The following is a 24,858-nucleotide window of genomic DNA, read 5'->3' as shown; positions in this document are numbered from 1 at the left end:
ATTCATATCCATATATCAACCATTGATTTTATATTGTCTCATGTTCCAACCACCAAACTTTCTACTGGCACACAAAGATTTCATTCAATTCAAAGTGACCTTTTGTGGTATACAAGAATGATGTTCCAGGTGACTGGTGATCCACAGATGTCATCGATAATTATGACATAATACCTCGATGTGTAAACCCAAATTTGTTACATGAAAGCTAATATGTTTAGCCATAGTTTGAACTACATTTCACAACAAATAGACTACTAAAAGTATATTACATGTCAGCCTCTCTAAACGTATTTTTCTCCCCAATGCTTATTGCAGAAAATCTACATGGAGCAAGCACCTGGCACTGCTACTCAGAGGAAAAATTGGGATACTGTTTTCAAGTTCATAGGGCACCTTATGGTCTAAAACAATCACCCAAAGAATGGTTCCGGCAAAGGTCACCAGAAAAAATCACCCATCGTGAAAGTGTACGGAGAGAAAAGCAGAGTTCATAGAATTTATTGGACTTATCATAATGGGTCCCCATACATGAGAATGAATCAAGTCAAAAGGACTAGAAACACAACTAGCAACTTGAGGATTAGAAGACACACAACAATTTTAAATAAGTTGAAATGCTTCACAAAGTAAAGAGAATACATAACTAACACTTGCAACTTGACACCTCAACTTCAAAGAGAGAGATGACCTAAATGAGAATGCCATATAGAGAAGGGACAAGAAGAAGATTGAAGGGCATCAGGGGGATGGTAAGAGACACAATGCCACATCTAAGTTAGAAAGAGTAGATGCAGTGAGAAGCAATAGCTCATTCATGTGACAGAAGCTTAACATATTTATCTACAAGTATATTCATTGTATCTGAATCGAGAAGTTAACCAGAACAAGAAAACGGATATATTAATAAAATATTCCAAATTCAATCCTTTCTGTTTTCACTTTACTTGGACCACTACACATACTCAACTTCTTTTGTTTGAAGTCATTCGTGTATCTACTCCAATGATACTATTGTTCTATACCACTATCAAAGAAGATTCAAGCAAAAATGTACTTACATGAAATGAGAAAAAAACATCAATATATTTTCATTTTCAGTTTTGGCTTTAATGCCAATCAAGTCTGCCATGTACACTGGGACCTCATCGACCACTACTAGAACCACAAAGACCACAACCAAAAGGAACAAAAGATTGATCTGACATCACTACACTGAGAAACCATTGTAATTCACAAGAAAGGATGCTCCCAAACAACATAGAACCAGCAACTAACCAAAACATTTGTATCACCAAGTAACTAGCCAGCTATCAAAACAATACCAACCAACAATAACTACTAAAAAACCAACCAGAAAAAATTAATCAACAACATGAGTGAATCGAAGCTTCCAAATGAAAAATCAAACTACCGGAAATAGAAGCCAAAAGTGATTTAATCAAAGCTTCCATCATGAACAAAAGACTTGAATGTCTAGAAGTGGATATAAGCAAACTGTGTTCCAGCCTCAACCACAAATGATGCCAACCAAGGATTGGCAGATCGTGCCATTATCACACGGGGGCATACTCATGATTTTTATGCGAAATATTATGCAACCTCAAATTAAAAAGATGTACCTTGGTTATATTTCATCTCTTCAACAAGTTCAGTAATGAGTGGGTGTAACGACCCGACCCAATATTATTAGGGATGAAATAGCAAAAAAAAAATCTAATGGGCCTAAAATAAAGTTAATGGGCTGTACTGGAATAGGCCACGTGCTATTAAGATTTTTGAAGTTATTGGATTTTTATGGGCCATATTGGATAAACTGCGAATTATTATTTCTTGGGATTTAGTTAGGCCCAAAATTTTATCTTTTAGGTCGTTAAAATTAGCTAAAAATTTAGAAGAAATTAATGGGCCGATAATTTAGAAACCCAATTTAAATTACTGAATTTTTAGCCCATGAAATGAACCCAAACCCGTTAGGCCCAATGGAATTCTCTCCCAACAGGGATACAACTCTACAAGTCATCTTCACGTTAGAACTCTTTAACCGACTACCTTCGTAAACTCTAATTCATGCACATCTCCACTTTCTACTAGGATTCACGCCAATGGAATTCTCTCTTAACAGGGATACAACTCTACAAGTCATCTTCAGGTTAAAACTCTTTAACCGACTACCTTTTCAAACTCTAAGCCATACACGTCTTCACCTTCCACTAGAATTCATGCCCCGAATAGAACTCTCTTACAATTCTACAAATCATCTTCAAATTAAAACTCTTAAACCGACTCCTTGTATATATACGCTCAGCCCATGCACTTTACGTGTATCTCATTCCTCTTCAAGCCCCAATGTAGTTTTTGTTTAACCAAAATCACACAGAGCACCCCCAGTCAAGCACGTACGAAAGCCTCTCTCTCCTCTTGGTAAGATCTTCCCTCTCTCTGAATTTCTCTCACCTCTCTCTCTCACACCGAATAGCACCAGTTTTCAATTGCTTTAATTCCTCTCGCCTAGACCGCAACCGTAAACTCTATACCTTTCAATTCTTTTACTTTCTTTTTTCCACCTGAAGGTTTATTTTGTGTAATTACATCAGGACTCTCTCTCTCTCTCCCCCTGCTGAAAGTTTGTTTTCAAGTGTTAAGTGCTTCTTTTAACTTTTAGCCTTTTGGTTAATTACAATTTTGCCATCCTCTGACCTTGTCATAAAACATGACAAGATCAATTTTCAGTAAGCACATGTAGACTTAGGTTTATTACGAATTTGCCCTTAAAGTTGCTTTCATGCTTTTCGTTTCTTTTGTTAAGCGTGTCCAGACTAGTACTAGTATAGATTTTTATGTTCTTTCTTTTCTAATTATAGTGGTAGAATTTTAAGTATTATTACGCTATTGCCCTTAATTTTGTAACTATGGCAGATTGTAAATGGTCTGGTATATCTCATTACAAAGGGCTTACTTATGGACTTAGTATCTATTAAACTCAGAAAAAAAGGGATTAATCATTAAAGTGATTTTCCTTAGTAGGTATTAAATTAAATAAAACATTATGACACACTCTTCTAAATTTAGTGATATATGATACTTAGTATAGGTAACGATTTACGAAGCGAGACTTTGGATTTAGCGATACGAGGTAAGTAGCATGATCATACCCTTACACAAATATACGGTAAACAGCATGTCTTTTATAAAAATATTTGCATGTACGCCCTCCATTGGAAGCCCCTTTTATGTACCCAAATCATGATAAAATTATAAAATCTATGATTTTACATGAAAAATTATGCATCAAAATATTTATGAAAATTCATGATTTTATGAAAAAAAATTATGCATCAAAAGATTTATGAAAAGTGCCCAGCATACTTATCAAAAAAAAGAAAAGTCATAATTTTATGTGAAGAAACATGTGCCACAACATTTTATGAAATATGCGATTTCACTTGAAATAAGTGAAATCTATGATATGACATGATATGACAAATATGCAAGTATGATTATGATTATGATGAAATATGAATGATAAGATACGTAACGGCCTATGTTATGATATGAAGAAGGTACTATAAGTTCTGGGTATATTGCATTGCCAGGTTGTATATGTTGGTAGTGCACCCAGTGTGTCTTCCTTATGTATAGGTTCCACAACCCGCAGCCATGGGCGGAATTGGAATCTACTTAGATTCTCTAACCCTAACTCATGGGGGTCAACAATGGGTACCGGCTTATGACAAGTGAAAGACAAGTTAATGCATTTCATGTACAGATTGGGTTCATTTTCAATTTAGTTATGTTTGTATTTATGAGTATGTATATTTTAAGAAATCTTATGTTTATTATGTTTACTATATGATGTGTTGCTTATTGAGTATTCGACTCATTTTTGTATGTGTTTATGTTTAACCATCCCAGGTGATAATCTTTATGAGGATGGGACTGCAAGATAGGACTTAACCCGGGGAGGCGAGGCAGAGGTCTAGACAGTTTATGTCATGCTCAGTTTTATGATTTCAAGTTTAATAAGTTATTTTGATAAGCACATGAGACTTTATTGATTTTAAATAAGTGCTTCCGCAAACTCTCTTTTGGATTTTAAGTATTTCATAAAGATTGGCTTATTTATTTATGGAATCTTTTGTATCTGGCGCTTTGTTAGAAGAAAAGTTTTTAAGTTCAAGTTTAGTAACACACCAGTTCCCTGAAAATTCTAAAAATGACTTTATCAGAGAGCGGGGTGTTACAGAGGGTCTATGGTCATGGCCACTATTCACCCAAACCATGGCCTTCTAGCTTGACAGGCACAACTGTGCACGTTTATGAACTTCTGCCCAGTCGTTGTGGTAAAGGATTGGATGGTATGGAATTGTGAGAGGCTGATTATTGTGTCCATCTATGATCTTATGTCAAATTGGTTTGCAATCACAAACTTTTTTCCTAACACTGGTAGCACTAATTGCTTGTGCATAAATTCGTACTTAATGTATGAAATATCAACCAGCCTTTGCAGTCAAATCTGTCTCCCCTAGAATGCAAGGGGCATAGGTTTCAAACTATAAGATGGGAGGGCTTCAGGATGAGGGGAGGCTGGAAGGTTTCCACTTTCCCCCAAGTTTAGTCTGATATTGTTAATAATTAAGGGAAAACAGTCTACATAAGAAATTGATCTGCATGAAGTGATCATTTCAGGTTTTAAACAAACAAATTTGAGTTAAATTGTCATTGTTACATTGTTAGCTTGATTGCGACATTAATCTGCACATTGGTAGGAGTTCCATGTTCCTGAGAACCACCACTAGAGATAGGGTTCAATAACAATTTTGAGCTATCCAAAATATGAAGTTATCATTGCATGCTTTCAACAAACAACCAGGATAGTCAAAAACCACTCAGTTATGGATAGTTGTACATGTACTGATGTGCTACAAAATCACCTGTCATAAGATTCAGCTCTTGTATATGCTTGGATCACCCAATTATAAGTCTCGGTATCTGGCTTCATATAAGCTGGTATGCAAAGACAAGTGTAAGAATTTAGCACCAGATAAACAAAGATATAATCAAGTATAAACCTTGGATAATTGAAAACAAAAGCTGGAGAATCCATTCACCTAATGGAAACCTAAAATGTGAAGGTAACGAGAAATCGGTTGTGGAGTTTGTTTCAAACAATGAATCAAGTACAGTTAACATTATGGAGGTCAATAAGGGATTAATTATTAATCCATGAAGCTGTTCCATCTCCAATTATTGATGTGTGTTTCAAAGTGGTTAAAGGTTTCCAAGGGAAAGAAAAAAGAAATAGAATCTGATATCCTGAAACACCCAATGAAAGAAAAACAAAAAGAAAAGAATAAGCAGAGTCAAACGAGAGAGAGAGAGAGAGAGAGAGAGAGAGAGAGAGAGAGAGAGAGCTTACACCTTTTCACAAACCAAAAAAACAACAAAAGTACAAACTACTCGGTGCCATCAGTTCACAAGAAGAGCAACCCGCTAGCAAAGGAGAAAGAACTGGGACTGAATATTTTAGTTGTCACCCAATGACCCATTATTGACATTGACTTGCATTGTTATAGTTTTTTATTCCCTTTTCACTTTCTTTCCATTTCAAATGTATTGGTGAGGAATTTCTCCTTTTGTCTGTAGTCTTTCCTTCTTTTGTATCAATACTTTTGTTCCACATCAATCAGAGAAAAGGTGGAAAAGTACAGCTTAAGAACAATTAATTTGAACATATTGCAAAATACCCAAGGTGCATCTTTGTTGTATCCATACTGCAATAAAGACTGAAAAGGTTTTAAATTGCCCCAACATCTGAAACAATAAATGTTGTGCAACTAATTGTGAATGCAAACTGACTAACAATAACCATTCTAGCAAACAAGCAGGAAATGAGGAGGAGAGAATGCAAACCTTCCCCATATTCCATGTTCTCAAATGTGGCAAAAGCAATTTCGGGTATGCCACAAGTAGCCTAAAAAATAAAAATGGAAGCAATCAGTACTGCAAAATCTGTAACTAAAAACAACAAAAACTAGATTGAATTTGAACAGTCTCAAATATTTTATTATAAGATAAAAATATCAGCTGATACTTCTACTGTTAGCTCAACCACCATACTAAAGTATGTTTCATGAACAGGAATGAACTTTCTTGATAAGTAAGTTGATTTTATTAAAAGCGTATAGGGTAACCCAAATACACAGGGCGTATTCAAGAGAAAGCATAAACTTTTGCAAACATGAAGTCGTAAATAAACCCAAGCATTGAAGGCAGGAAATGGTGTTTTGGTGTTTTGGCAGGAGAAAATAGGAAACATCAAAACACTCATGGCCTTATGCACGTCCAATACATTTTTCTATCAGCTGCATGTCAACATGTATAAAATGCAAGAGAGAGAGAGAGAGAGAGAGAGAGAGTAGTTTAAAATTTGGGACACAATAGGCAAGTGTTCAAAACATATCCGAAGTATAGGTTATATATTCCAAGGCAAATAATAATGAAACCAGTCTGTCTCTGCAAAGATATTTCACAGCACGTTTTTTTCCGTAGGTAAATGTAAATTTCATTGATAATAATAACAGTCATAGCCCAAGTAATAACAGTCATAGCCCAAGTACACGGGTCATATACGAGAGAAATACCTAGTTAGAGTTATAAACCGATACAAGGAAATCATGGAGGCATCCATTGAAATCTATAGCGATTTCCCAAAGGAACAAACTTTTATAGAAGTTTTGAGTTCATCCAATATCTGCTCACAATCTTCAAAATTTCTATCGTTCCTTTCCTCCAAACACACCACAATAGATAAATCAGAGCCATCTTCCACACAGCAGCAATTTGTGTATTATAATTTAATCCTCTCCACGTAGCAAGAAGATCTACTATATTTCTAGGCATAACCCATGTTAAACCAACTTTGCTAAAGAAATCATACCGCATGACACTAGCAACCTCACAATGAAGTAGAAGATGGTCTATAATAACCCCTCCCGTGTGTAAAAGAGCCTTTGGAGTATATAGGGCTACAAACTAGTCATGCTCTCACAACAACGAGCCTCTTCAGTCCAAGGGAAATTGTTTGTGGTAGCTTTCAGAATATGTTTAGAAGTTGCATTGATTCTAGTAAAAGTTTCTTACGTTCTGCCTTTTTCTCTCCATACACTTTAGACTTTTTCACGTCGTCGATGGTGGTTGTGGGCTGTTGACGGGGGGTTATCTGGTATCGAAGCAAGGCTATGACTTCTTTTAGTTGTTTAGTTTTTGAGTCAAAGATTTTTGAGGTGAGAAGAGATGGGGGTAAGGTGTGCATTACTGAGAAAGGATGGAAAGGTGTGAGCTGTCTATGGCTGGGTTTAGAGACTATCCGTTGGCTGGCTAACTCGTTGGAGGCTTGTCTGAAGTCTGGGAGCAAAGGTTACTACTTTACTCGTCGGGAAGGTGATAGAGGCCTCATTGCCCAGCGATGCTCAAACTCTCGTGGCTCCTACATGGCTTTGGTGGTGTATGGTGGGGGAGATCGCCGGAGTCACATACTCATATCTGAAGACAAGGCTGGAATGGGGTGGAGGAAGATGGTGGCGGTGCTGAAGGATATGGGCAGAGTAGGTGTTCAGGGGAGAAACTCACCGCAAGCGATGGCGATAGCTTTGCCATCGAGGTCGTACAAGGAGGCTCTAGAGGTTCATCGAGCCACGCAGCACACTATGATGGCAGACCTGCAAAAGGGCTCACCTCCCTTTTCGATAGCTGCTCAGAGTGGAGGAGGAGATGGCAGAGGGTCGGTTGGGCTGAAAGAGGAAAAAATCCTGAAGGAGTTGCATGAAATGCAGACTTCATTGGGGAAGTTAACAAATAGTGTTGTCTCATTAATACGGTGCGTTGAGGGTTATGCAATGGAGGGCGTGGGCTCGGGTTGCCAATTGGGCTTACGAGACTAGAATGGCAGGCCTTATGGGAAGGGCCAGGCTTATGCGGGTAACAGGCTCCAGCCCAAGGCGAGAACACAGAATGGAGGCCCATTCTGGAGGAAGAAGCCGCAGGCTATTGATGGCCTGTCGACGCGTGGGCCTGAACCACCGTCACCGGCAAAGCTTCAGTCAACCCCGCCAAAGGTTGCAGAGGCTCCAATGGAGGTCCAGTCGCCAAAGGTTGTAATATCTGAGTATGGAGGAGGGATTTCCAACATTTCTATTGCTCATGAAGGCCCAATAGCTGCACAGACCACCACGACAGAGGTCGCCGGCACACAGACAACTAAGCCGAGGCCAGTGGAGACGTTTGCGAGCAGGGGTAAGGTTGCAAGCAGTTCCTTTGAGGAAGGGGAAGTTTTGGGACAGAAATGCGAGGCTACCCCGGTTACTGTTGTCGAGTCATTGCCTTCTAACCAGACACAAAAAGTCTCGATTTCTCGAATCAACGACGTGAAAAAGTCCATGGGGGATTATGTGGTGGCTTGCTCGTTTAAGAATGTCATAGATGGCTATCAGTGGACTTTTGCAAGTGTTTGTGGGCCTAATCTTGACCCATCTCAAAGCTTACTATGGGATGAGTTGGCCGGTATTAGCATCATATTTGACCTACCTTGGTGTATTGGAGGTGATTTCAACATCACTCGTTTCCTGAGTGAGAGATCGGGTGGTTCGGGTTTCAACTCACCCATGGTAGATTTTTCTAACTTCATTTCTGATCAGAATTTACAGGATATTCCTCTTGCAGGTGGTTCCTTCACTTGGTCTAGCAACCGAGATCTTCCATCTTGGTCAAGGATAGACAGATTTCTAATCTCACCAGAATGGGAGGCACACTATCCGGATCTCACTCAGAAGAGACTACCCAGGTTGTGTTCAAATCACTTTCCCATTCTTTTAAATTGCAGGGGCATTAGAAGAGGTCCAAGGTACTTCAAATTTGAGAACATGTGGTTGAAGTCAGAGGGTTTTCTGGACAGAATAAAACAATGGTGGTCTTCTAACCATTTCCATGGTAATGCTAGCTATATGCTGGCTTACAAATTAAAGCCTTTGAAAAATGACTTGAAGGAGTAGAATACACAAGATTTCGGTAATGTGGAAAGCTAGAAAACTGTTCTATTGGAGGAGCTTAAGGGCTTGGAGGGTGTGGAAGAGGAGAGGGTTTTTTCTGAAATCGAGCGGGCCCACAAATCCCAAGTGATTGCGGATATTGAACGAATGTCTCTTTTGGAAGAAATATTGTGGCGACAGAAATCACAAGCATTATGGTTGAAGGAAGGGGATAGATGCACCAAGTTTTTTCACCAAGTGGCCAACTCACATAGGCGGCACAATGCTATAGATACTCTGTTGATAGATGGGGCGGTGTCATCCAACCATACCAAGATCTCAGACCACATTGTCAATTACTATAATAAGTTGTTTTTTAAACAATGAGTGGAGGCCGAGACTTGACGGGCTGGTTTTTTTATGTTCTTGACCCACAAGTTGTGGAACGACTCGAAAGGCCTTTTGAGGAGGTAGAGGTCAGGTCAGTGGTCAAGGGTATGGCGGGCGATAAATATCACCATCAAAGAAGGAGGCTTGGGTATACGGAATTTGGGGAGGGATCAAGGATGAGTTTAAATTTCACTTAGTGAAATGGGCCACAATTTGCTCCCCCATCAAAAAAAGAGGCTTGGGTGAGATCTTTCAACCAAGCCTTGCTTGGCAAATGGTTATGGAGATATCACCAAAAACGGGAGGCCTTGTGGCAAACCGTCATTGCTTTGAAGCACGGGAAATCATGGGGAGGGTGGTGTTCTAATGAGGTTAGTGGGCCTCATGGAGTTGGGCTTTGGAAACATATTAGAAGAGGGTAGGACGTTTATGCAGCACATACTTGCTTCAAAGTCGGCAACAGAGTGAAGGTAAAATCTTGGCATGACTTATGGTGCGGTGATCGGGCACTCAAGGATGTTTTTCCACAAGTTTATAGCTTAGCAAGAAGGAAAGAAGCATCAATAGCAGATTTAGTTATCTTTTCCAATGGCCCTCCCCAATGGAACCTCACTTTCCATAGAGATGCACAAGATTGGGAGATGGATGACTTTTCGGCCTTTTTTGACCTTGTGTACTCCACTCGTGTGTCGGGGGAAGGTGAAGACAAGATATATTAGCATCCCTCTAAGAAGGGGGTTTTTACGGCCCGCTCTTTCTATCCCGCTCTTTCTATTGTTCCTTGAACATGCACAACTCAGTCCCGTTCCCATTGAAGAGCATTTGGAAGACAAAGGAACCTCTAAAGGCAGCTTTTTTTGTATGGACGGCCTCTTTGAGGAAGATTATTACTATAGATAACCAAAGGAAACGTGACATTATAGCTATGAATTGGTGTTACATGTGTAAGAAGAGCGGCGAGTCCGCTGACCATCTATTACTACATTATAAGATTGTCATGACCTTGTGGACCAAAGTCTTAGCACAATTGGGGTTAGCGTGGGTGATGCCAAAAAGGGTATGTGATTTTTTAGCATCTTGGAGAGGTATTAGGGGCAACTCTCAAATTGCATCCATATGGAAGATGTTACCTATTTGTCTATGGTGGTGCATTTGGAGGGAGCAGAACGTAAGATGCTTTGAAGATCAAGAGAGATCAAAGGAAGAGCTTAGAATTTTGTTTTTCAATACTTTACTCCAATGGTCGATTGTAATTGATTTTCATGGCAAGTCTTTTCATGATTTCCTTGTATCTCTAAACTAGACATAAACTTGATCATGTATATGTCTCGTATACTTGGGCAATTTTGTCTCTCTTTTGATCAATAAAAATTTGTTTACCGATCAAAAATAAATAAATAAATAACCCCTCCCTTTCTACAAATACAGCACCAACCCATAAAGAAGCTATCCAAATGAAGAAAGCTTCTCGTAGGGGCACCTTAAATCTTCAATATGTTCTTCAAAGGGAAGGAATTTGTATCTTGAATAGTTAGTGCTTGGTATGAGCGAATTACAAACTTCCCTTTCTTGGATGGAATCCAAAGAAGTTTGTCTACACCTCCACCCCTTATTCTCATTGTTCACAATAAATTAAAAAAGAAATCTGTCAAGGTGTCAACTTTACAATCTTGGGACACTCTGAAAATCCACAAAAGCTTCACAGCACAATTATTCAATGAAGACATTGGGATAGAGTTCTAGGAGATGTAGGATATAAGTACAATTGTTCACGCTAGGGCTTGTGAAAGAACTATGAGAGGAGAAAAATTACTTCCCTTACCTCTCTACACTAACTTTTATACATGTCTATACCGGTATTTGAAATACTTATTACAAGAATGTCCTATTCTCTAACATTTCCCCTCAAGTTAGAGAATATATGTCATGTATGCCCAAGTTGAAACAAAAAATTTCAAACCACGCAAACCAAAAGACTTAATGAACACATCTACAACTTGGTTCTTATACTTAATAAATAGTGCAATGATCTTCCCACTCAATATCTAATACTGAATAAAATTAAGAGTAACGTCAATATGCTTAGGTTCTCATAACAATTAAGATGAAACCATATGAAGAGAAGTCTGATGGTCAAAAAAACAAAGCAAATCCAAACCAAACCAGATTTTAAAGTGAATAAAAAATCCTTGAAGAAAAACTTGCGACCAATATGATTTATCATAACTACTAGCCATTGCCCTATACTCAACTTTTAAGGGTGTGCATCCGGACCGGATTTTTTTCCGGTCTAGTCCGGAACCCAAAAATCTAGGTGAATCCGGACGGTTATCAACCCAGATTGGACCCAAGCGGATAAGTTAATATCTTACCCACCCGAATCCGGTTACGGAACCAAGAATAACCGGGTATCCGTAACCAGGTTTGTTTAAAAAAAAAACTGTTTTATGTTACAAAACGATGTGGTTTTGTATTACTTCCCCATCCCCAATATACTTCCTCCCCACTTCCTCAGCCCGACTCTCTCCCTCTCTCTCTCTCTCTCTCCACTTTGCAGTTTCCCTATCTCTCTCTCAAAGTCTCAAGTCCCCAAAACAGCAAACCCTAGCAAAGCATCTCTCTCTATCAAGTCCCCGAAACCCTAGCAACACATCTCTCTCTCTCTCTCAAGTCCCCGAAACCCTAGCATCGCCACCATTGAGAGGTCATCATCCGTTAACATCATAGAAGCCCTAGCTTTTTCTCGCTACTATCAGTACGTTCCTCTCTCTTTTTTTTAGTTTTGCATGTGAATGTCAGTTTGTATAGTAATTTTTTTATTTCTATGTTTAAAGTTTGATTATGAATGCTGGGTTTTGTATGTAAATGATGAGTGTATAGGGATTTTTGTATTTCTGGGTTTAGTTGTGACTCTGTATTTTCTGCTAAATGATTATGAGCCAAAAGGATTGAGATGGATATTGATAGGCTAAATGATTAGAAGTTTATTGCTATCGGGGGTTGTCGTTTTGGGATGCAGTAGTATGATAGATGTATATTGAAGAATTTAATAGAAACGGTAGTGTAATTAGTATTACTTTTAAAATATTTTTTTTAAATTAAATTTTTTTTTCCTGGGAAGTTGGAGAAGAACTTCTGGTCCTTGTGATTATCATTCTGAATGTATTTCCATCTTTAAATGCATAAGTTTTGGGTTACTGGTACAAGTTGTGTACTGTTATACCACACCAGATTGGGTTACATTGTATTGATTAGAAGTGTTGAAATGTGTGCAATGTAGTTACCATAAACCAACAATAAATTTTAACATGTACAATTTGTTGTCATACCGCACCAGAATCCCAGATTGGGTTACGTTGTATTGGTTGGAAGTTTTGGCTGATTGGTTTGGCTTGCTTGTTTTGTTTGTAGCTTGGTAGTTGAATATCCTCCCTTGAGAAGATGTCCCCCTTTTATGCTTTGGAGTTTGCCATCCACCAATCCATTGTTGTTGGCCAACAGGAATAAGGGATGTAGCAACATTATGCCTCTTATCACCTCCTTGGGCAGCCATGAAAGACCAATATACAATACACAACTTGCAAAATTTGCAAACAATACTTCTAGTTCTTTCAAAATTTGCAAAATTTGAGGAAGCAAAACAATTCAGTATTTGGCTCGGAGGTGAATAGGTATTTGTCGGATGGGATTGAAACAAAATTGGATGGGTCTTTCTTTGTGCATGTAATCTCATTTTGCTTATATTTTGCTTTGACTACAGAGAAGAGTTCATGTTTGAGGAAGATAAAGTCCCAGAATTTCACTGACAGCTCTGTAAAGTGAGTCTGGGCCAATTTTGAACATGAACTACTGATCAATTATAGCAAGTGATATTATTATATCTAAGAATATGCATGTGTCTTTCCCTCAGTGGTTTGTGGTGCTTTCTGACCAATCTTTGGTGCTATTGACATTGGGAAGTCTGAAGATGCTGGAAACATTTTATGGAGTGTTCATGTTGGTGATGCTGTAGGAGTTCTTGTATTGTAAATAATATTCATATATGCCCTTTATTTTCATGTTGTGTTGAACATATTCTTTCCCATATATATGCAGATGTAGGCACGGGTACTTCCATGTGGTGAACAATGACTGCACTCATTGGGAAATGTATGCAATTGGCGGGAGTGCAGACCCTACTATTAATAGCCAAGGGAACAGATTTGCGGCACCAGATTACAGATTCAGCAAAGAGGAAAATTTCAAGCCCATTTGCCACAATAGGAAGGGTATCTTCGATTTGTTTTCCTCTGTTTCTGCATGAATGTGATGGGTCTTTCTTTATGCTTGTAATCTCATGTTGCTTATATTTTGTTATTAAATATTGCAGTTATGAATGTGATGGGATAAGTGGGAAATATCATTGCCTCTCATAGTGATAGCTTTGGCGTTGCCGCATCTCTATTATAATTTTTGTTATTTGTTTGAGGTGGAGTTTGATGATCTCAATTGTTACATGTTGCTTTCACATATTTGTGAATTTTGTTTTATTGACCCAGATGAGAGCTTCAAACTTAATAAGTAGTTCTTATAGAATTGGTCCTAATCAACATGCTTTTTTTCCTACTCGCAGTTTCATGCTTATTGCTCTGATATGGAAATTTGACTTATCTCCTTTCATGTCTAAAATTGAGGAAGATGCAAAGCCTCTTGGCTTTAATTTTTTTTTATATAAGTAACTCTTGGCTTTAATGTTCACAAGAGAAACTACAAGATAATAATTTTCACGTTAGACAGTGAGTGAATTTCTTTTGGGTAAGTTCATATTGATTGGATTTGCTTTGTTTGAAGTATTTGGTGTCCAAGTTATTACATTCTGAACTATAAGTTCTACGTTTAGAAACTCCTATGTGCACATGTTTCTTAATTTCCAACAATTCCAAATGAAGTTACAAGGTGACAAAACTGGAAGGAATGGCCACCTCGTTGTTGCAACAATGACATGGTGCTTTGGATGATAAAGGGTGGAGCTATGAACTTGATGAAGGTAGTGGTGCAATTACAGGTAGATAATATATGGAATCATTTTGGTTGTCTATGCAATTTGAATTGCCCTTTGTGTATATTGTATAATCTGAGGATGTGACTTTCTTTTCTTTGTTTAATCTTTGAAGATCCTGACATGAAAATCTTTGAAGAACAGCAAGTATTGTATATGTGCAAAGTTATGAAGTCAACAACATGAAGAAGAAGAAGAAAAACAGAGAATGATTTTATGTCTGTAAAATTGTTTGTTTTTTAAGTTTTAATCTTTACACTTTTACTTTTTTAGATTTTTTTTTTTTTTAGATTTTAGATCTGTTTTTTATTTTTTTATTTTTATCTTTTTTTTTTTTTAGGTATCTGTTTTTAGATTTTTTTTAGATTTTTTAGTATCTTTTTTTTTATACTGCTTTTAGAATTTTTTATTATATTTTTTAGGTATATGTTCATACTTATTTTAGCACTTTCAGTGTGTCATTTTTCTTCTCACTACAATTTTGCTGCGTATTAAATATTGCAGAAAAAAATTAAAAATAAAAATAAAAATTTAAAACCGAATACCTGGTTAAAACCCGAGTATCCAGTTTTTGCTTAGAATCTAAAACCGGATACCCACCCGGGTTTGAATCGGTTTTACCTAGGCGAGTATCTGCCCGGTTTTAAAAATCCGGTTGCCGATCCGGATATTCCTTGGTATCTGGATGCACAGCCCTACTCAACTTCTACATGATTGTGAAATCATTGTGTGTTTCTTACTTTCCATGTAACAAAAGCACCTCCAAAAGATATTACAGTATCATGTAATAGATCTTCTATCTAAGGAAGAGTCTGTTTGGTTAGTATCAATAAAGTCTTCCAATCTAAGGTACCCATAAAAAGCAATTAAAAAAGGTAAAAAACACACCCACTAAGATAAGTCAATAGCCTTCAATCTTTCTTTTTTGCTTACATTTTTCAGAGATTATTGGTGGGTGTCGATATTCTGTGCTACAAACCATTTGTATCTAAAACTACTTACAATTTATACACATGGGAAAGGTGAAAAAGTGCAGACCTGATCTAGACCAAATTCAATACCAACAAGTTAGAAGCTAAATCCAGAATGGCCATAAAACATTTTACAAACAGGCTTGCTCAATACCAAGTCTGTTTACAAGAAAAACCCCGCGGGCCATATAGTGTACAAAAAATAAAAAAATGCACAAAAACCTTTTAACTTGAGCACACAAACAGGTGAAATGTGTAATGAGAAACCAATATTTAAAAAGCGTCACCTGCACACTTAGCAGACAATTGAAATGAAAAGTGGTTGCCATCCGCCCAGCTGCTTCCATTTCATAGGAAATTTCTAAGGCATTTGAATGATCCCCAACTTTACAGTCTTCCTCAATTAGAAGATCATAAATTTCGTCAGTAGCCCTCAGCCCACCTTTGGCTCCCTTCAAAAACACTTTGTTTGCATCTTCCAAATGCTTGTTCCTAACAAGCTCCTCTGCTCAAAAGAAGCACTTGATCAATGACTAAAGTTCAACTAAATAGACACAAATAAGCAAAACAAGATTGTATTTTGTACCAACAAGAACTAGCCAAGCCTGGCGAATATCGTAGTTTAATTTCTCCATTGCTGAGAGGATTTCTTGGCCTCTAGCGGCATGACCTTGAGAACCAAACAATCGAATCAATGCGACAAATGTTTCATGCAATGGACGAAGGCCTGCACCCAACTCCCTCCTCAAGGATTGCATCTGCAACCAAGTAAGAACAAATTCAGTCTTCAATATTCATGAGTAAGAACAAATTCAGTCTTCAATATTCATGATCGTGCAAAATACACAAGAATACCATCTTTTTTACATGATTTAGTGGTGCCAGCAATGATAATGTTGTTATTGAATTTGTCTTCATCAACAGGAACACAACAAGAATAATCGCACAGATAATGATGAAAATAAGAAGCTGCCATGGAGACTACAGCAATTTAACTATAACTTTGCTAGAAACAGACGTAGCCACTCATATCATGCATATCAAACAGCTCCACAGTCCGACGCAGAGAGCACAGACAATTAGAAGCTACACACTAGACTTTATCCCAACACATGTTGCCTCGATGTCAGGTTATAACAAGCTGTAGTAAATTATAAAGTAATACCATAGTTGGCCCCACTGCTTGTCATTAATAAATCACGGTTATTAACATCAGGAGTATTGCAATGTAAATCCACATGGGGTGATGCAGTTTATCTACCCCTCACATTGCAATCGATTCGTAAACGATTAGTCTATTCTCAGGCTGGGTAAAATAGTAAAATTTGATTTGTAAGATTCAAATTTTAAAATTTATTTTCTAAATCAAGTTATGTCATATAAGCACATGTACTACACCAACCTGAATAGAATTTTTCTATTCATTATTATCATTATAATAAAGAAAACAATAACCAAAAAAGAAATGTAGTTTGAACTGATGGCATACGGCGCCTTGGTGGTCGGCGTTGAGAGCGTGAGAGACAATCAAGCCGTGGAAGGAGCGCGGGCCGGGGTTGAGGCCAGCGGCAATCATGTCATAGATGACATGGGAGACACCGAGACAGTCACGGTTCCTGGCGCGCTCCATTAGCTCCTCCATGAAGGTGAAGCGAAGACTCTTTTCCGCCGCTGATGGGACGGAGGATGAAGAATCGTTGTCCTTGGAATGCTGCTTCCTCCTCCTAGTTTTGGTTCGCTTTTCGGGAGAGGAGACTGCGGAAGAGCGAACGACGACGAGAACGCGTCGTGGGATAGGGGGAGAGAGGAGGGGTGGGGGTTTGAAGGGGAGTGCAGTCCCAGTATGGATCAGGAAAAGGGAGGACATTGATGAGCAGTCGGATAAGAAGTCTCAGGAATTGCAGTATAGGGACAGGGTGAGGTTTAAGTTTAACAGGGAGACTGCTGGGGGTGGGGTTTTTGAATAACACGTATCTTGACTTCCCGTGTTCGCGTACATAGCAACGGTAAGCATCGAGCAAAGATCGTTGGGGTATAGTAATTACAGTTTATCAATCCAAACAATAATTTACTTAATAACCACTTCTTACATATACAATAATTTACTTAATAACCACTTCTTACATATATAATAATACAATAAAAATTATAATAAAATTAACATTCAAAACCAAATCAGTTAGGATTGACTCACGAAAATATCGCTCTTTATAAGGATATTCAAGCCTTTTGTAATATTATTTTGGGCATGTTTAGGGAATGAAATGTGATGAAAAATCTATAAATAGTAAAATATTGGGTTTTGAAAAATAAGAGAGAATAAATTTAATAAAAATATTATAATATAATATTATTAAAATATAATTTTTTTAATATAATTTTTGTTTTAAAATTTGAAAAAATTATATTTTTTGTGTTTTATTTGGAAGTTTAGAAAAGTTATAATAATTAAGTAATAATTAGATGAAAATGTTGAAGATTTGAAATCGAAAAGTAAATGTGTTTGAGTGATATCTGGGAATAAAATTATAAAAAATTTTAAAATGAGATGAGAAGAGAGTATCTCTTTTTTTCTTTTCTTTTTTTCTAAGCAAGCTTGCATATATTATAAAAATAGTAAACTACATAGTTTAAGGTGGATCATTTTCACTACAAGAAACAACAAACATCTAGATAAAAGATCATAGGGTATGCAGCCAAAAACAAAGTTGGTTGCTGCCCATTGCGCCACAGAGTGCGCACATCAATTTGCAGATCGATGAATTTTTGCAAATTCCCATAGTCTGTGGGGACTAGAGATATGCTTGATGTCTTCAATGATGGGGTCTATGTGCCTGTGAGAAGAGGCTTCGTTGTTATTAATGGCTTCTATTACCAATTGTGAGTCGCCTTCCAAGATTGCCCTTTCTTGTTGTTTTGGTACGCCATTTTCGTAGCTAGGAGAGCTGCATTTGCTTCAGCTACTAATGGATTGGAGGTGAGGAGCTTTTCAGTTTGGATTTCCAAAATGTTTCCATTATGATCCCTGCAAACTGCTGAAACCACTGAAAAGGAATCTCTGACTACTACCTCAAATGAAAGACTCTAAAAGTTATCTGGAGGAGCCCTCCAATTTTTCACCTGTCTTGGCTTTTTTTCTTTACATGCCTCCTTGTACTCTTGATATATTTTGTTTAACTAAGTTTTTGCTAATTCAAGGGAGAAGGAAGTGTGGTTATGGAGTATTTCATTTCTTCGCTTCCAAATAAAATCCAAAATTATCATTGTGAATAGTTGAAAGTGATGTGTTTCTTCCTCTCACAATCCCAATTCTTTGGTCGGACAAATAATCATTTTTATCCAATCCGATATGGATTGAATTGGCAAGGTTTCCAGCTTTAACGGCCATGAGCTTTGATACCACATAATCCTGACAATTGGGTATTTTAAGAAGAGATGGAGAGTTGTTTATTCTTCTTGGTCACATAGCTGGCATTCTTCTATTGAAGCTTCTTGAATAACTTCTCTAATTCTTGATCTGGCAGGCAGTATATTCTATTGAAGTTTCCAAAGCAATAACTTATGTCGATCATGGATTTTCAGTTTCCATATTTTTTTTCATAGATATTCTAAGTGGTTGCTTGTGAAACTATCTCATGGTTATTGACTATCATTTGGTAAGTTGTTTTAACAGAGACCTCACCTGAGTTGCTTGGGATCCAAATTATTTGGTCTTGGCTCTGAGAAACAGAATGCAAGGATATTTTTTGTATTTTTGTTATGCTTTCTTCATCAAACAGCTCTTGCATTTTTTTAACATTATGTGATCTTGGGACATATGTAAGGAGATCTGAAACTTTTAAAAGTAGATGTGCTTCTTCCATTCCTTGTAATGGCTTGGTTTTGAAAATGTTTATAGTGGGAATCCATCGTTGTGTCCATACATTAATCAAACTTCCATTATTGATCAGGTAACATCTTCCTTTTTTGAGCGTATCTCTTGTTTGCAATATCCCTTTCCATACACTTGAATATGTCAGTTTCGAATTTGTTTGCCAGAAGTCTGTGTTATTGAGATATTTTGCGGATAATATTGTATACTAGAGTCTATCCTGCCCTTTGCTCATTTTTCATCCCATTTTTGCTAGCATTGATTGGTTCATGTCTGCCATCTGTCTGATTCCTAGACCTCCAATAGCTTTTGGCTAACATATTGACTTACAAGATTTGAGAGTTAAGTTGTGATGTTTATCTTTCGGGAAGCTCCACCAAATATTTTTAAAGCTTGTATCAAGTGCCTTGCATACTGATTTGAGGATTTTATGTGAAGCCATAAAGTAGGCTGGAATGGTACTTGCAACTGTTCTTATCAATGTTGTTCTTCCCGCTTGAGAGAGCAACTTTAGTTTCCATCCTTCCAATTTTTTTTCCACCTTACTTAGCATTTCATGACAGTCTTCCTTCTTTTTCCTGCTGAATGAGGTTGGAAGGCCCAGATATTTCATTTTTTTCCAAGCTGCTTTGTATGGTAGCCATTGCTTTACTGTTATTTTTGCTTCTTGGCTGGTATTTCTTGAGATGAAAATGGAGGATTTTTGCATGTTGACTTTTTGACCTGACCATTGTTGATATTTGTCGAGACTCTCAGATATTGTTCTTGCACTCCTTTCTGTTGCTTTTGCAAAAATAATCGTATCATCAACAAAAAGAAGATGAGAAACTAAGGGGTTATTCCTACTGAGTTTGACTCCTTCCATTGCACCTTGCACTTCTGCTTTTAAAAAGACTCGTGATAATGCTTCTGTTACCAATATGAATAAGAAAGGCAATATTGAGTCACCTTGTCTTAATCTCCTCTAAGCGTTGAAGAATCCCCTATGAGAACCATTTATTAATATAGAAAAAGTTGTTTTCGTGATGCATTCTTTTACCAGATTAGTCCACACTATGATGTAGTCCAATTGTTTCATTATCATGAAAAGGAAATTCCACTCTACTTGATCAAATGTTTTTTCCATATCCAGCTTTATGGCCATCAAATCTTTGTTCCCCTTCTTTTTTTTAAGATGATGAAATAACTCATGGGCAATTATTGTATTTTCTTTTATGTAACGCCCAGGAACAAAAACTGTTTGTAATGGGGAAATGATATTGCTCAATGTGGCTTTGGAACAGTTGGCCATAATCTTAGTGATGATTTTGTAGGTGACATTTGTGAGGCTAATGGGCTGGTATTGACTTGGGTTATTTGGACTTTGAATTTTTGGAATGAGTGCAATGTTTGTGTGATTGATCTGTCTCAACAGTTTTCCATTTATGAAGAAAGTTTGCACTGTACTAATAACATTTGTTTTGATGATATGCCAATAATGTCGAAAGAATAATGTTGTCATACTATCTGGTCCTCGTGCTTTATGATTCGGAATTTGCCTTAATGCCCCAAATATTTCTTCCTCAGTTGGTACTGCTTGGAGCGCTTCATTTTCATGATCTATTACTTGTCTCTAAAAAAGATTATCCAAATTGTTCGTGAAGCTTGGATTTGAAGTGGAATAGAGTGATCTAAAATGATTTATGAATGTATGTTCAATTGTATTGTGATCCGTAGACCAATTACCTAGACTCAGTTTGATGGAATCTATAGAGTTCCTCCGTCTTCTAATTGTTGTTGAAAGATGGAAAAATCTTGTATTGAGGTATGTTGAAGTGAGCCATGTGATTCTTGATTTTTTCTTCCTAAGTGTCTCTTCATTTTCCTGCTGTCGGTGAAGGTTTTATAGCACTTATTTCTCTCTCTCTTGATTATATCTGTCAGCAGGATTACTTTGGATTTCCATCAATTCATTTTCCAATCTTTGAATATTAGTTTGAATTCTTCCAAAGTGGGTCTTGTTCCATAACTTGAGAGCATCCTTTGTTGCTTTGATTTTTTTGCAAAGAATATGTGTCGGATTACCCTAAAAAATATTATTCCAAGCTTCTCTAATGATATTCTAACTAAGTGGTTCCCGAACCCAGAAGGCTTCAAATTTGAATGAGGATGGTTTACGAGCATCTGAGACTGTATGTAATAGGAGTGGATGATGATCAGAAGCTAAAGAAATCAGGTGTTGCAATTTAGCATCCGAGAAAAGTATTCTCCATTCTTGGTTGGTTACTACTCTGTCAAGTCATTCCCTGATTAAAGCAAGCCCATGTCTATTATTAGACCTAGTGAATTGTAGCCCCGTGAATCCTATATCAATGAGTCCATGTCTATTCATTAAAGCTTTTAGCCCGTTGCCTTGATTATTAGAGATTGGATGTCCACTATATTTCTCGCTTTGATTGGTTATATTATTAAAATTGACTATGCATATCCATGGTCTTTGGAAAGATTGATGCACTAAGTCCAAGTGACTCCAAAAGTTGGCTTTTTTATTCCAATGTGCTGGTGTATATACAAAGGTAATTAACCAAGGATGAGGAGGAGGATCCGAATACACCAAAGCATAAATAACATTCATATTCATATTAACCGGTTCGACATCTACACCAGGTCTCCACATTAGTAGTAGTCCCCCTTTTTTACATGATATTGAAAAGTGCACAAACTGATGGAAACCTAAACTATGTACAATAGATAGGGTGCGATCTTCCATCACCAAGGTTTCGGACAAAAAGACTACATTAGGGTTATATATTCTAATATTAGCTCTTAAAGATCGAATTGCCTTGGGTCGGGCTAGGCCCCTACAGTTCCAAGCAATTGTCTTCATTCTGATGAGGGAGGCATCTTTAACCTGGCCTCTTGAGCTTGTTTGGATTTTCCTGGAGTGGATGGGTGTGGCCTTGTATATGGAGTCATGAGGGCCTTCCCTTTTGAATTCTTTTTTCCAAAGTGATCTGACTGCATTTTCAATAATGTATGTGCCAAAGAAGCATCTTCCATGATTTGATCATCCATCTGTTTCTCTATTTTCACTATGGCCCAATGATATTTTTTCCAAGGTTTGGCATTTTCATCTTAGGAGGTTTCATGAAGTCTCTTTTTGGTGAGATGAGCAGTATCCTTTTTTGGTTGATCATCATTTGGAGGCTCTGTTGGGATCATTGTTGGTTTGAGATTTGTCCGTTGGGTTGGATTTTGATGGGCAATTTCAGTCTCAGTTTGTGAAGTTGGGAAAGTGCTAGCTGACTGTAGACTAATTTGAGAAAGGGTTAAGGTTTTTGCCAATACAGGGGTGAAAGCAGAATATTCGGGATGGTGTATAAGACTTGGTGGGGAAATTTGCATGGGAGGCTCAGGACGTAGCTTAAAAATGCAGTCACTTTGAAAATGTTTTCTTCTTGATGGGCTTGCTTCTCTGAATTAGGAAAAGGATAAGTGAAAGTTGGTGGGTTAAAATTGACAAAGAAAGTGACAGGCTTTTGTGCTTTTGGACTATGAGATCTTGAGGCTATGTGCTGAATTTTGAGAGCCGAAGGTGGACTTTGGTGTTCTTGGTGTGGCTTGGTGGATGGGCTTAAAGTGAAAGGCCTGATGATGGGCGTTGCATGGGAGAATGGTTCTGGGTCTTGTATGAAGAACTGGGCCCGATTTCTTTCCTTACTAATATCAAGAAGCCACATTGTATTAATAGAGTTAATGACAGGAAGAGGCTCACCTTTCGAAACAAGCCCTTAGTTTAGGCACATGCTGTGAAAGTCTTCAGAAAATGAAGATTTGACAAATAATCCACCTATTATGGAAGATGAAACTTTTAAGGATTGGATGAGTGAGGATTCTATTGTTATGTGATGATTGTAGAATAGAATGGACCTCACATTACCACCATGGTTGAATTTTGTGATTCTTCTATAAAAGATGTGAAAACCCATTGATGCATCCTTTTTGGTTTGGTTCGGTTTTACAGTGATGAATCAGTTTTGAGCTTTTTGTTTTGGTTCCTTCCTCCACTGTTGCATTAACCGGTTAGGTAATGTTGCACTTGTGGTCAATTTCGCCTTATCTTGGATTAATATTGTTCATCCAGGTTTCAATCCAGGAACCCGGATATACCTGGACCGGAACCTGGGTTTCAAAATTGAGCCGAAATCCGGATTGAAACCAATTTTTAAAAACTTGGAACTTAGGTTCTGGGTTGCACCCAGCTTTTATTTTTAAAAAAAAATGAAGCCGACATGTTATGAATATTTTTCATAAAAAAATTGATGCAGCATTCAAACTATATTTATTTAATTTTTTAAATAAAAGCCTACATGTTTCTTGACTATCAATAAAAAACCACATGGAGAAGAGAGTAAATAAAAAATATATATATAAAATGGATGATTCATTGGACATAATATGCATTTTTCTTTTGAGTTTCTATCTATTTAGTTGCTAGAAAGGAACAAAAAATAAATAAATAAACATCAAAACATTCAAACCAAAAAAAAAAGAGCGGGTACCTTGATCGGGTGTACTCGAGTTTTTCTATGCGGGTACTGGCCCAAATTTGTTCCGGGCCGTAACCGGAACTTGGTTATTGGACCGGACTAGAAAAAAATCCAACTCGGATGAACAAGCCTATCTTGGATCATTGACTTAGGCGGTAACAAATATATATATATATATATATATATATATGATATATCATCTCTTTTTTCTAATTTGATACATATTGAACACCAATTTGTTTTAACTGACTTTGGCCTATTGTTTGAAAATTTATTTCTCTTCACCATTCGCTCTCTATGTTTTAGGTTTTACCTCTAATTTGCTTTCTATTATCTGGTTTGGTAAACCTTCTCATTTCATCTTATATAATTATTATAATTTTTTTAAATTTTTACACAAAATATAATAAATAATTCAATTTTTTCAAATTTCAAAATAAAAATTATATCAAAAAAATTATATTCTAATAATATTTTATTCAACTTTCAACTTTTATCACATCTCAACTTTCAATTAGTCTTAATGGTGTAAAATCCATTTTCCCGCACCTCTTGTATCTTTTATCAAATAAGACCATAACATGTCAATTATGATGATTTATCTTAATCATGAGAATTATAAATTTTAATTGACATATTGATATATTTTGAGTATATTGAACTGAAGCACAGTAAAATATTTAAAAAAAATATTATCAATTGAATAATAAATTACTATTACTAACGGCAGTAATGGATTTCTAATCCTGAAAAAATTTGGAACTCAAATGCGACGTAAAGATTGCTTTGATGTATTCATATATGAGATCTTATTTTTTAATCTCTGATGAGAAATGATATTTGCAGTCGTAAAGTGTGCAAGCGTTTTATAATCTCTTCGAAAAAAATAAGTAAATATAAGATTCATATGAAAAAACTAATTTTTTAATAGTAAACTCTACTATTTTTCAAAATAATTACGCGACGCTTGTGCACTCCACGACTGTATATAATATTACTCATCTCAAGGCCAGGGATGAAGCCAAAAATCTTA

General features: G+C 36.9%; 1 protein-coding gene across 1 annotated transcript in view; it reads right to left on the bottom strand.

The window, feature by feature from the left end:
* The window catches only part of LOC108993628, a 61,732-nt gene extending 44,347 nt beyond the window's left edge, over window positions 1-17,385 (bottom strand). The window contains exons 1-5 of the mRNA XM_018968608.2: window positions 16,915-17,385; window positions 16,012-16,183; window positions 15,713-15,930; window positions 5,914-5,974; window positions 4,935-5,007 (exon numbers count right to left, since the gene is read on the bottom strand). Of these exons, the coding sequence (XP_018824153.1) occupies window positions 4,935-5,007; window positions 5,914-5,974; window positions 15,713-15,930; window positions 16,012-16,183; window positions 16,915-17,292 (902 nt within the window). The 5' untranslated portion in view covers window positions 17,293-17,385. The remainder of the gene's footprint in view (window positions 1-4,934; window positions 5,008-5,913; window positions 5,975-15,712; window positions 15,931-16,011; window positions 16,184-16,914) is intronic.
* Between the last annotated feature and the right edge of the window lie 7,473 nt (window positions 17,386-24,858).

This window comes from Juglans regia, chromosome 11 (assembly GCF_001411555.2).
Source record: "Juglans regia cultivar Chandler chromosome 11, Walnut 2.0, whole genome shotgun sequence".
NCBI classification, from domain to species: domain Eukaryota; kingdom Viridiplantae; phylum Streptophyta; class Magnoliopsida; order Fagales; family Juglandaceae; genus Juglans; species Juglans regia.
This window is presented reverse-complemented; position numbering and strand designations above follow the sequence as displayed.